Raw genomic sequence first — 15,708 nt, forward strand, 5'->3', positions numbered from 1 at the left:
CTTTTTACACAGTCATTTAAAGAGGTAATTAGCCATGATATATTTAAATATCTTTATAATTTGTAATTTTCCAATAATCAAAAATACGAGGAAAAAAAGATTTAAAGAATACAACCAAAAAAGCTGTGAATCTGTTAGGCCCCGAATACAGAAAAAAGAAAGCACCGAACTCCAAATGTAACTGACCAGTAAACCCTAAGTGAGTACTATTTCCTAAGGCTTTTACACTGGCTCCCGTGAGGGACTGTGAGTCTGTTCTGGATATGTTAGTACCCTACATACACCAAGCCTGATCCTTGACAATCATCTCCCAAGGTGATGAGGGTAATAAGTTTTACCCACTTTAAAACTTGCAAACTTTAAAACTAGATTAAGAATCTTATAAAACTTGCAAACTTTAAAACTAGATTAAGAATCTTACCAAAATTGACATGCGGCTATTATTTACTCTAATAAACAGCCGGGCTTTTGGGAAGCCAAGTTGACTCTACTGTTCTAGTGGCTTTCGATCTTCTTTCAAAGAAATTTATCGGAATCCCCATCTCTTAAAAGGTAAAAGCATAGCTGCCTATACTGAACTAGAACTCAGATTTCCTTCTTACCCTCCCTCCCAACAAAGCACCCAGAAAGAAGGGTGGAACACCGCTGCTCCCTTCCTGTGCCAGGCAGATATCCAAACCAAAAGGATATTTCACAGTCCATTGCCCTCAAGAAATCCACATATTTATACAGTGTGATTAGTGCTGCTGTTATTAGAGATCCAGGTTGTCAACACTTCATACCTACAGACATGACACTAGGTTAGATCTTGACAAAGAAATTCTAGGCAGAAGCCAAGGCACTGGAAAAAAAAGTGCTTTAGTCTTTGCCAAGTGATTTAATGGGGAAAAAAAACATTTGGCCATCTTCCCCACACTAAACAATCTTCCATTTGCTAAGGGGAACTTACTATGGGGAAAGGAAGCTGCACTTACTCCAAGATCAAAAGAAATGCAACACTCTACCTAAATTTGTTTCTTCCTATTTACTTTGTAAATGGAGGTAACTCTATAGCATACAATTCAGATCACAATCACCCATAACTTATTCCTTTATAATTCAATATAGTGATACTTCAGAGACAAATCTTTTAGTGTTAATACAATGTATACAGAGAATATTTCAATGCTATCTACCTTTCTTCCAATTGCTCCATTCTGTTTTTTTGGAGGTGGAGGCTCAAAAATGCGTTGCTGCTGCTGAGGTGGGAGTGGTAGAGTACAATGGAATGATTTTAATGTCGCCAACTTCAGGACCTAAGTCATCAACCTCACGCTTTATTCTCTTACAGGCTTCATCAATTTCCTACAAAATAAAAGTTTAAGTCTGAAAATGAACTCACTGAAACATTTTAAGTATTTATCATCTTAGTTCTATGCATCTTATTTTCATTTTAGAAATCAAAATCAATTTAGCAAATTTCAGTGGGATTTCCAAAATAATGCAAGAAACTTTGATTTCCAGAGTCAAATAAATATATAATTGCCTTATTTCCATTCCATACCCGTTTTCTTAAGAGTTGGATGTTCTGGAGTTCCCGTCGTGGCGCAGTGGTTAACGAATCAGACTAGGAACCATGAGGTTGCGGGTTCGATCCCTGCCCTTGCTCAGTGGGTTAACAATCCGGCGTTGCCGTGAGCTGTGGTGTAGGTTGCAGACACGGCTCGGATCCCGAGTTGCTGTGGCTCTGGCGAGTTGCTGTGGCTCTGGCGTAGGCCGGTGGCTACAGCTCCCATTCGACCCCTAGCCTGGGAACCTCCATGTGCCGCGGGAGAGGCCCAAAAAATAGCAAAAAGAAAAAAAAAAAGAGTTGGATGTTCTAATTAATTTTCAACAAACTATTAGAATTGAAATTTCTCACCCAGGAATATTTAACTAAATGCATAACCTTCTCAGTTTTCACAATCTAAAAGAAATTGATGTGCAAGATATTTCAAATAAGCCAATTAGGTTTTAACGTCACATATTATATGAAAATTTGCTTCATTGTGCCTAATAAAAACACACACTTCTACAGTATCAACATAGATATTTAAGAACTAGGTTAACCAACTATCTTAGAGCGTCTTCAAAAATTTCCCTACTACAAAAAACCATTCCAATGGATTTGCATTCAAATCCAGGTTTAAGAGAGGAAACAGAAGACAGGGAAGTAAGTAGAAGCTCCATGGAGTGGCAAAGGGACTTAGAAATTGAAAGAGAGCGTTTTTTAAATTTTAGAGGTTTTAATTCAGTTAAATTCAGTTTATGATTTGGCAGTTTGTCCAATGAATAACCAATCAAAAGTTACCCTTACCAACGAACTACCTTTTATTCAAAAGACAGACTGATAAAAAAAACTATCTGGTAAGTGTATTGTTTATTGTATCAAGCTAGAGTAATTTCCCTTGAAATGATTTTAAATCAATGTGCAACTGTTTCCACGTTAAAGAAAACAAAAATTTTGTATACTTAAAAGAGTTTTTTTCCATCTATTTCAAACGTGTTGTTTTTCCTGAGTAACAGATAAGGTCTTGAAAACTGATATGAAAAATTACTACTTAGGATTCGATATAATAGTTTCCACTGAGATCTAATGTTTCCAAAAGAAAATGCAAGTTCTGGTATTCACTGAAAAACATATAATAAATACAACAAATATTTTTTTAACAAAAAAATCACCTTCAAATGCTGTATCTAGATTAGAATGCCCCCTGCTGGTATACAAATACAAAATTAGATCTCCTCCAAATTAAAAAAAAAAAAAATTGAATATATATCCAAAACTAGATTTCTTTTTATACATGGACTTCCCCTATGGCTCATACCATAACTACACTGTATTGTGTACGTGTGTACACACACACAGGAAAATTGACACCAATATTCAGAATATTTTCAGAGTTCCTGTCATAGTGCAGTGGAAACGAATCTGATTAGGAACCATGAGGTTGCGGGTTCGATCCCTGGCCTTCCTCAGTGGGTTAAGGATCTGGCGTTGCCATGAGCTGTAGTATAGGTTGCAGACGTGGTTCAGATCTGGCACTGCTGTGGCGCAGGCCAGTGGCTACAGCTCCAGATTCAACCCCTGGCCTGGGACCCTCCACATGCCATGGGTACAGCCCTAAAAAGAAAAAAAAAAAAAAGAACAGATAAAAAATTCAGAGTATTTTCAATTTTGTTAATTCAATCTGGAAAATAAATGATCAGAAGTCACTGAATCCCAAATTTTATATATTGGAAAATTAAATGCCCCAAATCATTAATGTGCAGATTCCAGAATTTTAAGACGTTAATTCCAACTATACTTGGAATTAACTATCCACTCTGCTAAGCATGGATGGAGCCAAAACAACATCATTACTGCATGGGATATAAAAGCAACTAAAAAGGGGAGGGAAAAAACCTCACATACCACTTATGGTTTTATGCAAAGTTCTAAACACTAAGTTTCTAACCTGTGCAACAAAATTTTCACTAAATTTAACCATACTCCAGAGTCAACACTGCAAGTCAGAAGACCACAAAGCTCACTGACATTCACAGCACAATGCAACCTTCTGAGAATTGAAACAAAAAAGTCTGTGAATATAAGAAAGACTTTCAGCACCAAAAGCATCAATATTTAAGTTAGTAAAAAAAATTTTTTTTTTATTTTCCCACTGTACAGCAAGGGGGTCAGGTTATCCTTACATGTATATATTACAATTACATTTTTCCCCCAGCCTTTCTTCTGTTGCAACATGAGTATCTAGACAAAGTTCTCAATGCTATTCAGCAGGATCTCCTTGTAAATCTATTCTTTTTTTTTTGTCTTTTTTGTCTTTTTTGTTGTTGTTGTTGCTATTTCTTGGGCCGATCCCGCGGCATATGGAGGTTCCCAGGCTAGGGGTCGAATCGGAGCTGTAGCCACCGGCCTGCGCCAGAGCCACAGCAACTCGGGATCCGAGCCGAGTCTGCAACCTACACCACAGCTCACGGCAACGCTGGTTCGTTAACCCACCGAGCAAGGGCAGGGACGGAACCCACAACCTCATGGTTCCTAGTCGGATTCGTTAACCACTGCGCCATGACGGGAACTCCTAAGTTAGTAAAATTAATTCAGACCCTACCAACTTAAAGAGTCTAAACCTACATGTGGAAAGGACTCAGTGAAATTAAAGAATGCACCACTTGCAGTTCCCATTGTGGCTCAGTGCATTAAGAATCTAACTAGTAGCCATGAGGATGTGGGCTCGATCCCTGGCCTTGCTGTGAACTGTGGTGTTGGCTGAGACATGGCTCGGATCTGGTTTTGCTATGGCTGTGGTGTGGGCCAGCAGCTGCAGCTCAGCTTCCACCTGTAGAACCTGGGAACTTCCATATGCCTCAGGTACAGCCATTAAAAAAAAAAAAGGAAAAAAGAAAAGAAAGAAATGTACTGCTTAAAGAATGAAAAGTACCAACATCTTCAAGTACCAGCTTGCAAACAACTGATATTTCAATTATAGTCATTCTTAGCTAACTCAGTAGCCTAGCTCCTCTAAGGAGCTCTACTAAGCAGTACTTAATTTTAATTACAGACCCAGATTTTATGGATTAACAAAACATAATAAACATTCTAGAATTCAAATCTTTCCCAACCTTTCACCAATTAAAACCAGTCTCTCCCTTCCCTAATTAACCCAGGAGACTATAGAAGCACTACTGTTTAAGTGGTCAAAATGGTAACATGATCTTAATCATCATTCTAAAATTTCAAGCTTACGCCACAAGTGCGGCCCTAAAAAGCAAAAAAAAAGGGGGGGGGGGATTGTTTCCCATCATGGCTCAGTGAGTGGTTAATGAATCTGACTAGGAATCATGAGGCTGCAGGTTCGATCCCTGGCCTTATTCAGTGGGCTGAGGATCTGGAGTTGCTGTGAGCTGTGGTGTAGGTCACAGATGCACCCGGATCTGATGTTGCCATGGTTGTGGCATAGGCCGGCTGCTATAGCTCCAATTAGACCCCTAGCCTGGGAACCTCCATATGCCAAGAGTGCGGCCCTAAAAAGCAAATAAATAAATAAATAAATAATAAAATTTCAAGCTAGCTAAATTTTATGGATGCTATTCAAATTTATGAAGATAGGAATACTGAATTCCCAGAGTCTACCATTTAACTGACCAAGTGAGAATAAAGAGGTTCACAGATATGAGAAGCACTTGTATTTTATGTATCTTTAACAGCTTTATTAAACACAATCAATGAAATGAACTACACTGGGCGCTTTGCTACCTTCTCCATAAAGGTCTTCAAATTCATCAAGACTAGTCTTATAAAGGATACTTAAAAATGTAACAGGACACATGTAAACCTAGTTCACAATTACAGTAACACTTTATTGAAAGATATATACACATTCGAAATCCTTGAGGCTTATTTCTTCCTCTCCCCAGCTGCAGGGTAGATCTAGCCAAAATATCAATCATAGGAATTTAATTTACAGAAAAGCACTTCAGGTCCTCATCATAAGGGCATCTGATATTTCTGATACAACTCTAATGTGCTTAGTTATCTGAACATAATGACTATTTTGAACAGCTGTTTAAAAAAACACTTCAGAAGTGAAAAACTATAGAGACCAGAAACAAAAGAAGAAAACGAATACCTCAACAGCCTCATCACCCCATTATAGGATAAGCACTGCTTATATGCTATCTAAACAGCATTTGCTACTCTTGCTTATAAAATATATAAAAGTTCCCCTATTCAAAATGCATACAAAAGAAAGACTAGTTACCAACAGGGGGTTATGTGCAAAAATGAGTTTGCAACACATTTTATTTCCCAAAAGAATAACTCTACTGCAAATGATATTTGGCAAAATCTGATATTTCTGGTTGTCCCAACTGGGGGACTGCAACTGTATCTAATGGGTAAAGGCCAGAGACACTAACAAATATCCTAATGCACAGGGTACCCAGAGCAAAGAATTAATCGGCCTACAACATAAATAGTGCTATAGTTGAAAAACTTTACAGAAAAACAGTGGCCAATGGGGCACAAATTATAAATCACAGGGACAATACTGAAAAAAATGTGAGGATAAAAAAAAATTACCCAACATTTATATTTATGACACTTGATGCAACAGTATTGATCAAATACCATGTATCAAGCATCCCTGTAGAAACTGAACACAACTAAGTTCATATTCTAGTGGAGGCAGACTGTCACACAGCAGACTGATTTTGATTTGTGAGGAGATAAGGGCCAACTCCACTCAAGTTTAAGGTGGTATCATTAATGTGCCACAGGTACCACACTGGCTAAAACATTCACCTGGAACAGTGACCTTTAACCTAAGGGAACATAAAAAAGGCCTGAAGCACTTGCTTAAAATGCAGATTCCTATATGTTGTCCTAAAATTTCACCTGTTTCAGCATGTCTGGAACAGGGCCAAGAACTTGCTTTAACAAACTCCCCTCAACATTGGTAAACCACTGACCACACTTGAGAAAAACATGTTCTAGAGCAAGGATCAGAACTCTTAGTGTAAAGGGCCAAATTTTTAAGATCTCTGAATCCATGTATCAACTCTGTTGCATATTCTTTGTTTCATGTACAACCCTTTAAAAATGTAAAAACAATTCTTAGCTAGTAGACCACACAAAAAACTAAAGTAGGAACAGGGTTAAGCAAATGTTATCTATTTTAAATTAATTAAAATTCCATAAAATTGAAATTTAGTCCTCTCTCTCAGAAGCCACATTTCAAAAACTCAAAAGCCCTTAAGTTGTTGTGGCTACTATATTGAACAACACAGATACAGAACATTAGCATCTTTGAAGAAAGTTCTAATGAAACAGCACTGCTCTAGAACTTTGCCAGGAATAGAATATGAGGTCTTACCTGCCCTACTGAATTGGAATCTATATGTTTTCTTAGTAAGCAGCTTGTACACTAGTTTAAGAAGAACATTCTAGAAAATTCACAAATCCTATTAGAGCAAATGACAAGCTTTAAGAAAACCTCTAGAGAAAGGCCTTCTAAAACTAATGCTTATTTAGCTATCAAGAATTCCATAGCATACCTGTTAACACCTTGTTGGAAACGAGTTTAGAAAATGCCGCACCTGAGAATAAAATCCCTTTCTTAAAATGAGGGAAATTCTAACTAAAGAATTTCAGTGATTCCTTCCAATCTTCAGTGAGCACATACAAGAAGTTTAAAATAAACACAAAACCAAACAAACAAAAAAATGCAAACATTTGTTTTGATGGTGGATGGGCACCTGAATTCACTTACAAACTAAATTACTGACTGTAGTTTTGTATTTCATACATATATACAATCAAGTTGAAAAACTTTTGAACACTGGGGATAAGAAATGTATGGTTAATACAGGCCAAGTTTTTAAGTTTGTTGCCTAAAAGAAATACAATGAAACAAATAATCACAATACCTCTTGACCAGTTAAGAAAAGTAGAAGATCTCCCTCCTCCTCTTCACACATATGAATTTGGATCACTGTCCGAATTGCTGCTTCGAGATAATCTCTCTCTGGTTCCGGAGTATAAAAGATCTCAACAGGATGTGTACGCCCAGGGATAGTTAAGAGAGGACAGTTATCAAAGTAAATCTGGAATTTTCCTGCATCTAGAGTAGCACTCATAACTATAACCTGAAAAGAAAACAGTAAATCATTTGAAGGTGTCTTCCAAGACTCTTACATGGTTTTAAAGCAAAAATCAGAGGAGCAATGTTTATTGCTCTCTATAGAGAGTGGTTGTGCCTAAACTGTGATAAAAAATTAAATACAGAAAGGCTGAGCTACATGAAGTTATTTACATTTTTAAAAAGCAGGAATAGGAGTTCCCGTCGTGGCTCAGTGGTTAAAGAATCCAACTAGGAACCGTGAGGTTGTGGGTTCAATCCCTGGCCTTGCTCACTGGGTTAGGGATCTGGTGTTGCCATGAGCTGTGGTGTAGGTTGCAGATGTGGCTCGGATTCCCGAGTTACTGTGGCTATGGCGCAGGCCAGTGGCTGCGGCTCCGATTGGACCCCTAGCCTGGGAACCTCCATATGCCGCAGGAGTGGCCCAAGAAATGGCAAAAAGACAAAAAAAAAAAGGCAGAAATAAACCTGACATCCAGTGAATAAATAATTACAATGTGTCTTCATGAAACTACAACCACCTTAAAAACTAAAGTTTTAAAAATTATGTAATATGTAAAAGGGATTGGTAAAAGACAACATTAATATACAACATGATTGCTGTTATGTTATTAAAATAGAACATAACAACCTTGCATATAGAGAGCAGGAAGTGGGAAAAAAAAAAATCAATGACACAGATAAAAATCTCTGTTCTTCCAAACCATCTTTATTAAAGCATAACTTCTCCGGAACATTTTCTAAAACAGGTTTTCTATACTGTTGTAAGTCGCAGGGTTACATGACTGTGTAGTCACCCTCCCTTTATGTAAACTATACAGTTATATAACCCATTAAAAATAAACTTTAAAAGAAGGTTCCCCCATTAAACATTCTGTTAGTGTTCTTAATTTCCACATTGAGCTCTTCTCTAAAAATTTCAATATAACTCAGGTTTAATCAATGATAGTACTCATGTAGTTATTCAAGTATATTCTTTAAAAGAATAAATTTAATTTTTATAAGTAAAATCATACTCAAAGATCGATTTTTTTAAAGACCCAGAATCTTTCTGCCTGGTGTTCCAACCCTTTATAACACATACAGGTAACACAGAATACTAGGTTTCAATGAATGGTACATACACACACACACACACAGTGTAAAAGAAGAACATCAACTTTGGGGGACAAAAATGTCAGCATACTCAGTCAGTTTTAAGCCTGTATCAACATAGTAACCCTGGCCAGGGTACAAGTGGTATATAAGAGAAAAAACAACGAAGACCCTAGGTTAAGCACAGGAATTTCTGAGAAGCAGTTTGTTCTGGATATAGCTATTCTACTCTCCAGCACTGTAAGTTATAATGAGTGGGTCTGTGCTGGGACAAGGACAAAGATTTGATCCCCAAAGGAGTCCTCTGTCCTTAATAGAGGCCCCGGTAAACAGAAGGCTTACAAAACTACCAGGCTATTAGATCGTTTAAAACAAAACAAAAAACTAGGTGGGTTATAAATTGAAAAGATTTGGCTTAAAAATATTTGACTAAAAGTGGAAACATGCTTAAAGTCTAAAAACAAAGACACAGCAAAGTAAATTAGAAAGAATAACCAGTGCCAAGTACTCTCACTGGTTGCTTCTCTTACAAGTGATTTTTTTTCAATATATGGTTAGAGTGATCAGCATGTGCTCTGCTTTTTATACATACATGCATATATAGCTATTATGAAAGAATGAAAGAAATTAATTCACCTTTAAATCTGATCTCTGTCTAACAACTTCCTTCAGAACACCCATGAGAATATCTGTAGCCAATGTCCTTTCATGAGCCTCATCAAGAATGATTACACCGTAACGCTCCAAGAGAGGATCATTCATAGCTTCACGAAGTAACATGCCATCAGTCATATACCTATGTTGACAAAGAACATATTGGTTAAGGTTCATTTAAGGCATTTTAAAGCTAAATATGACACAAATATAAATGCAAAAGCATCAGGTAAGTCAAAATTAAATCCTTGTCCAAAACAAACATGATACTGTTTCAAACCAATTGCAAAATAAGCTTCTACAAAAAATTTTTAGTAAATATATCAAACACACTGTACATTATTAAATCATGTCAAGTGAGGCTGTAATACTGAAATGCAGAGAAAAGGTAAACCTGATGATGATGGAATATAATGAACACATGATTTCGTATAAATGCTAAAACAAATTAGTCACTTAAATTTCTTAAAAAACAAATAAAATTTAAAACCAATATTCAACCTGTAAAACAAAACCAAGAAACCATTTTAAGTTGCTTTATTATCACACTGTATCACTGAAATGTTACACTTTTTTAAAATCTGAACTCCCCACTCCCCACTTAAGCTAAAAACGGATTCCTGTTCAAAAAGGCTTAGAAAATCAAATATACTTTAATAATTTTAAAAAAACCCTACAAATAAGTAGAACCAAAAGGGGGGAGGGGGCTAAGAAAGCACAAATTTACCATCTCTTTCCTCAGCCCCACCAAATTCAGTAAAATGACAAAGGAGGAATCATAAAAAGGGATACATTCATGAAATGAGGAGCAGCATTAGCACTATGGAAATGCTGACAAATACGTATGGAAAAGACAAATGGCATTAGTTATCTCAATGAACCAAAAAGAGGAAAATCAGACTTAGGGATGGTTAAAGACAGCTAATATGGAATCTAGGCACTCATAGGAAGGGTGGTTTCCAGAATTGCCATGGGTCAGCTTTCTGCTGTCCATTCCACCCTGGCTGCTACTGTCACTAACACGAAACAATCATCCTATGTTTGGCACCTGGACAAAACAAAGTCAGCTTGCAAATGCTAAAGTCACAGATCAGTTAAATAAAAATCCGTAGTTTTATGCACAAAATTAAAAGTGATATAAAAATCTAAGCCATCATGTATGACTTCACTGTTTTGACCCTATTTCTCACAAATTAATCTAATTTAATCTTTCATGGACCAACTTGGTTTTTTTTTTTTTTTGGTCTTTTTGCCATTTCTTGGGCCACTCCCGCGGCATATGGAGGTTCCCAGGCTAGGGGCCAAATCGGAGCAGTAGCTGCCGGCCTACACCAGAGCCACAGCAACTCGGGATCCGAGCCGCGTCTGTGACCTACACCACAGCTCATGGCAACTCCAGATCCTTAACCCAGTGAGCAAGGCCAGGGATCGATCACACAACCTCATAGTTCCTAGTTGGATTCGTTAACCACTGCACCACGACGGGAACTCCCCAACTTGGTATTTTTAGCTAATGCCATCTGTTAGAGCACTAAGTTCAGCAAAATGACACTGTATAACCCAAGTGAAACCATCTCTTTATTTCACCTGAAATTAATTGTAAATTAAGACTTTTGGCAAACAAATCCATCTTTATATACTTTATGCTTCTTTCTTCTTTGGTCCTATTTTAAAAAGAAAACTACCACATTCATGGAATCAACAGAGCATTACCTACAAGATTATATTAAGACCATGAAAGAAAAAAGAGCCAATTAAACTCTGACTCAATACCTTTTCCAGGGTCTCAAACCAGTTAAATAGCTCACCAAATCTAGGTATCAGTGTACTGATTCCAATCCCAGGCCCCTCCTACACTAACATACTCCCCTCCAAGTCCCAGGTAAATAAATAAAAACAAGCTACCTGATGACTTTCTATACTGCTAGATGTATAAAACCCTTTGGTAAAAGACTCCAGCCATTTTCTTTTACCTATGTTAAGTTTTACTATCTTTTTGAGTAGCAATAAAATATTTACCCAGATTAAGAGGTGAGCCATAAAAACAGGGTATCACAATAATAAACAGTAATTACATAATTTTGAAGTTTCAATAACGGACTAATAAACAAAAATTGCACAGGACAGCTAAACTCTACATTTTACTGGGTACCCTATTACCCACAATGTTTTTCTGTCCTGGGACAGACTCGCATAAAAAGTCATTAACATTAACTGGGAACTGGTTAGAAATACAGAACTTGGGTCTTACTCCCAGACCTACTTGATCAAAAATTTTGAAGGTGAGACGTAACAATCTGTGCTTCAACAAGCTTTCATATGATTTTGCTAACTTGTGGAAAGCACTAGTCTAAAGTAATCAAGTTAAACAAGAGGCAGATGAAGTGGATCGCTAAAGCAGCAAAAACATCCTTGAAACAAGTCGGAAACAGTTTCTATCTTCAACCGGGACTATTTAACAAAAGAGAACAAACCAAAAAAACTCAGCATGCTATCAACTTAGCTTAAGTATTTTTTGCAATGGGTATACATAGATGTACAACTACAAGCTAACTAACCACCAACCGTGATCCCAGCCAATATCACTAATTCTGATATAAACAAAGCATGGTAAAACACTTTGCAATCCAAATGTATTATTTGTCTACAGTTTTGTGTTTACATATATTTATAATTTTTGAAGCATCTCAAGTAGCCTGGTTTAAAGGAAATATGTACAAAAGGGAAAAAGACCTACAGGAAAGTAACAAATGCTTTATAAAATGAACACTGGAAATCTAAAAATCTACACACTGGAGTTCCCGTTATGGCGCAGTGCAAACGAATCTGACTAGCATCCTTGCGGATCCAGGTTCGATCCCTGGCCTCGTTAAGTGAGTCGGAGATCTGGCACTGCTGTGAGCTGTGTGGTGTATGTAGACCTGTACTCGGCTCAGATCTGGCATTGCTGTGGCTATGGCTGTGGCTGGCAGCTGTAGCTCAGATTTGACACCTAGGCTGGGAACTTCCACATGCGGCAGGTGTGGCCCTAAAAGCAAAAAAAAAAAAAAAAAAAAAAGAAAAAGAGAAAGAAAAAAGAAATTAACTATATATTATTTGTAACTTAATTTCAACAACTGATGCTCATTATCAGTGATAACGAAAAACTTGTCCATGTGGGTAAGCAATCCTCAGTAACTCAGTGTTATCTGGCACAAGTGGGGGGGGGGGGGGGGTGTAAGAACCTCTACTTGAAACCTTATACCCTCCCTTAAAAAAATTCCAAATTGATCAAATAATTTAAAATGAAACCAAAATACTAAAATATAGAATACATGGATTATTTAAAACAATCTAGGCCCGGGGGTGGATGTAAAATCCAACGTTAAAAGTGGTTAATTAAATACTTGTATAAAACTGAAGTTTCTATGTGGCATGAAGTATCATAAACAAGGTGAAGAGCAAATGGAAAACCAGGCAAAAATTGCAACTCATATCCAGAACGGCAATTATTATTATTTTTTAAATTAGGGCACCCGCAGCATATGGAGGTTCCCAGGCTAGGGGTTGAATCAGAGCTACAGCTGCTGGCCTACACCGCAGCCACAGCATCGCAGCATCCAAGCCGCACCTGCAACCTACACCACAGCTCAAGGCAATGCCAGATTCCTGACCCACTGAGCAAGGAACAGGGATCAAACCCACTTCCTCACGGGATTCATTTCCACTGGACCACAATGGGAACTAATAGAACACCAATTATTAAAAGCTCACACAAATCTCTAAGAAAAAGGCCAACGAATACAGGTTATTAAATTTCATCCATTCTATTTTTTGCGTATTTTTCAAATTTACCTTCTCTGTGATTGGCATGCATTTTAAAATTTTAAAATGACTGTCAACTAGGCAGTAATACTTCTGGAAAGACGAAAAAGCACTAGTCTCAGATTCCAAAGACATACAAATGGCTCATAAACACATGTAAAAATACTCAACTTCATACAAAAGAAATGCAAATTAAAACCATAATGAGATTCCATATTTCACTTACAATACTGACAAAGATAAAAAAAGTTCCAAACCAAAGTGCTGGCAAGGGTATGGAAACAGATACTCATTTGCTCATTCCTTACTGGTCTGAGGAGATAAAATCTCTGTGGAGAGCAATCTGGCAACAGCTAATAAAATTCAAACACACCCTTTGACCCAACCAGTTTCATTTTCAGGAAACTCATTTCACAGATACATACACCTGTGCGTGTGTGAAAATGTGTGTACAAGATTGTAAGAGAGTACTAAGGGCAGCAACTGATTTTAGTAACTGTACATCTGAGTGTCCCATCAAAACAATTAAAACTATACAGCCATTAAAAAGAATGAAGCAGGAGTTCCTGTCGTGGCGCAGTGGTTAACGAATCCGACTAGGAACCATGAGGTCGCGGGTTTGATCCCTGCCCTTGCGCAGTGAGTTAATGATCCCGCGTTGCTGTGAGCTGTGGTGTGGCTCACAGACGCAGCTCGGATCCTGCGTTGCTGTGGCTCTGGCATAGGCTGGGGGGCTGCAGCTCCCATTCGACCCCTAGCCTGGGAACCTCCATATGCCGTGGGAGCGGCCCAAAGAAATAGCAAAAAAGACCAAAAAAAAAAAGAAAAAAGAATGAAGCAACCTCTATATTTACTGTTCTAGAACAATCTCCAAGATACAATGTGAGATCAGCAGCATATTATGTCCTGAACCAGCCCTGCTATAAATGCTGAAGTTAATCTGTTCAGAAAATCCTAGTTACATATTGCTATTTGAATACTGTTAGGATTTGGTTACCGTTCAAAGTATAGGCTTTATTCTGGCATGACTAAATAAGTAGATTAATCAAGACTGTTTCCAAAAGATCCAAAACTTGTCTCAGCATGACCCAAAGAAATTTTTCGTTCCTGCTTCAAACAGCATCTATTATAAATGACAGGCATTGTCAATTCTGAGTAATTAGCTTTACTGCTTTACAAATACTTACACATAGATAATTACATGGAAAGATGAAGAACCAGGATGGAGAGGAATAACATATACAGTGGTTAAAAACACATCCTTGTTGCAGCAAGACAAACCTTGGTCAAGGCCCTGCTTTTTCCTACCTTGAACAAGCTCAACTTCTCTAATGCTCCACTTGAAAAATGAGAATATGGTGGCTACTTTTAAATTAAATAGAACAATGTATATAAAAATAATTATGCCAACTGCCTGGCACTTGCTAAGTATTCAATACAGAATTCTGTACTACACTCTTAACTAACCTTCACCTAATGAACGAATCCTTGGGAAAACCAATCGTATTCCACAAAACATACTGCAGTATAGCCACACTTTGGTCCCTACCAGTTGGCTCAACATAATCATATCTGATATGATAACTTTTTCAAAGGAAAGAGCTGTATACATGTATCTTAAGGTTTATGTTCAGAAAAGCTTGAAAAAGATGAATCACACACCAAAAAACCCTGATCAATGCATGAGAAAGCTACAAGAGTGAAGGGGATCTGGAATTCCAGAATTCCAAAAGACTCTACTCTCCTAAATTCCAGAAAAGCAACATCTGTGCATTTTACAAGTGTCTGAAGTTTAAATTCCACCTTACGAACTAGACATTTTACTGAGTAATGGAACTAACTCCAAATAAAGGGCCCATATTCAAAGATATGTTGACAGTCCCACATTAACAAATTGATAAATGAATGTATAGGTTTTTGAAGTAAATGTTTAAGGTTTGTATAAATTTATTTTCCCTTAAATTTTTAGATTAACCCACTACAGTCTAATCAAGTGACACATGTACCTTTATTAAAGAAAAGCTATCCACATTAAAATGCCTACACCTTCAGGTTAGTGTGAGGTAACTTTTTTCAAGTTATAATGGATCTAGACTTCTCAAAGAGACTACAACCAAAAGAACTTTTACACATTTTTATTTTTCATACCACAAAACCTACCTTTGTTTAAAGCCCCTATCAGTAGAATACTTTTCAAATAACGACAGTAAGGAAGAGAAAAATCACAAAGCTAAAATAGTTTGCACTTATCAGGGATGAAGCTAGAAGATAGAACTACATACAGCTATTTTATAAAATACGGCTCTCTTTACTACCAAATATGGGGAGTCTAAACACTCTCCCCGTTCTTTACAATGAACACTATGAAATGGTCATTTACAAAAATGCAAAACAATTTATAAACATGTTTAGAGAGAATGCTATTATACTTACTTATTAAACAGTTACCAATAAAGTCATGAAACCACCTTCATCAAAAATTTTTTCCACTATCAGT

General features: G+C 37.2%; 1 protein-coding gene across 1 annotated transcript in view; it reads right to left on the reverse strand.

The window, feature by feature from the left end:
- The window catches only part of DHX15 (DEAH-box helicase 15), a 56,795-nt gene that overhangs the window by 20,204 nt on the left and 20,883 nt on the right, over positions 1-15,708 (reverse strand). Inside the window, 4 exon segments of the mRNA XM_047798041.1 lie at positions 1,176-1,250; positions 1,252-1,344; positions 7,447-7,665; positions 9,390-9,549. Of these exon segments, the coding sequence (XP_047653997.1) occupies positions 1,176-1,250; positions 1,252-1,344; positions 7,447-7,665; positions 9,390-9,549 (547 nt within the window).

The sequence above is a fragment of the Phacochoerus africanus genome, chromosome 10 (assembly GCF_016906955.1).
Source record: "Phacochoerus africanus isolate WHEZ1 chromosome 10, ROS_Pafr_v1, whole genome shotgun sequence".
NCBI classification, from domain to species: domain Eukaryota; kingdom Metazoa; phylum Chordata; class Mammalia; order Artiodactyla; family Suidae; genus Phacochoerus; species Phacochoerus africanus.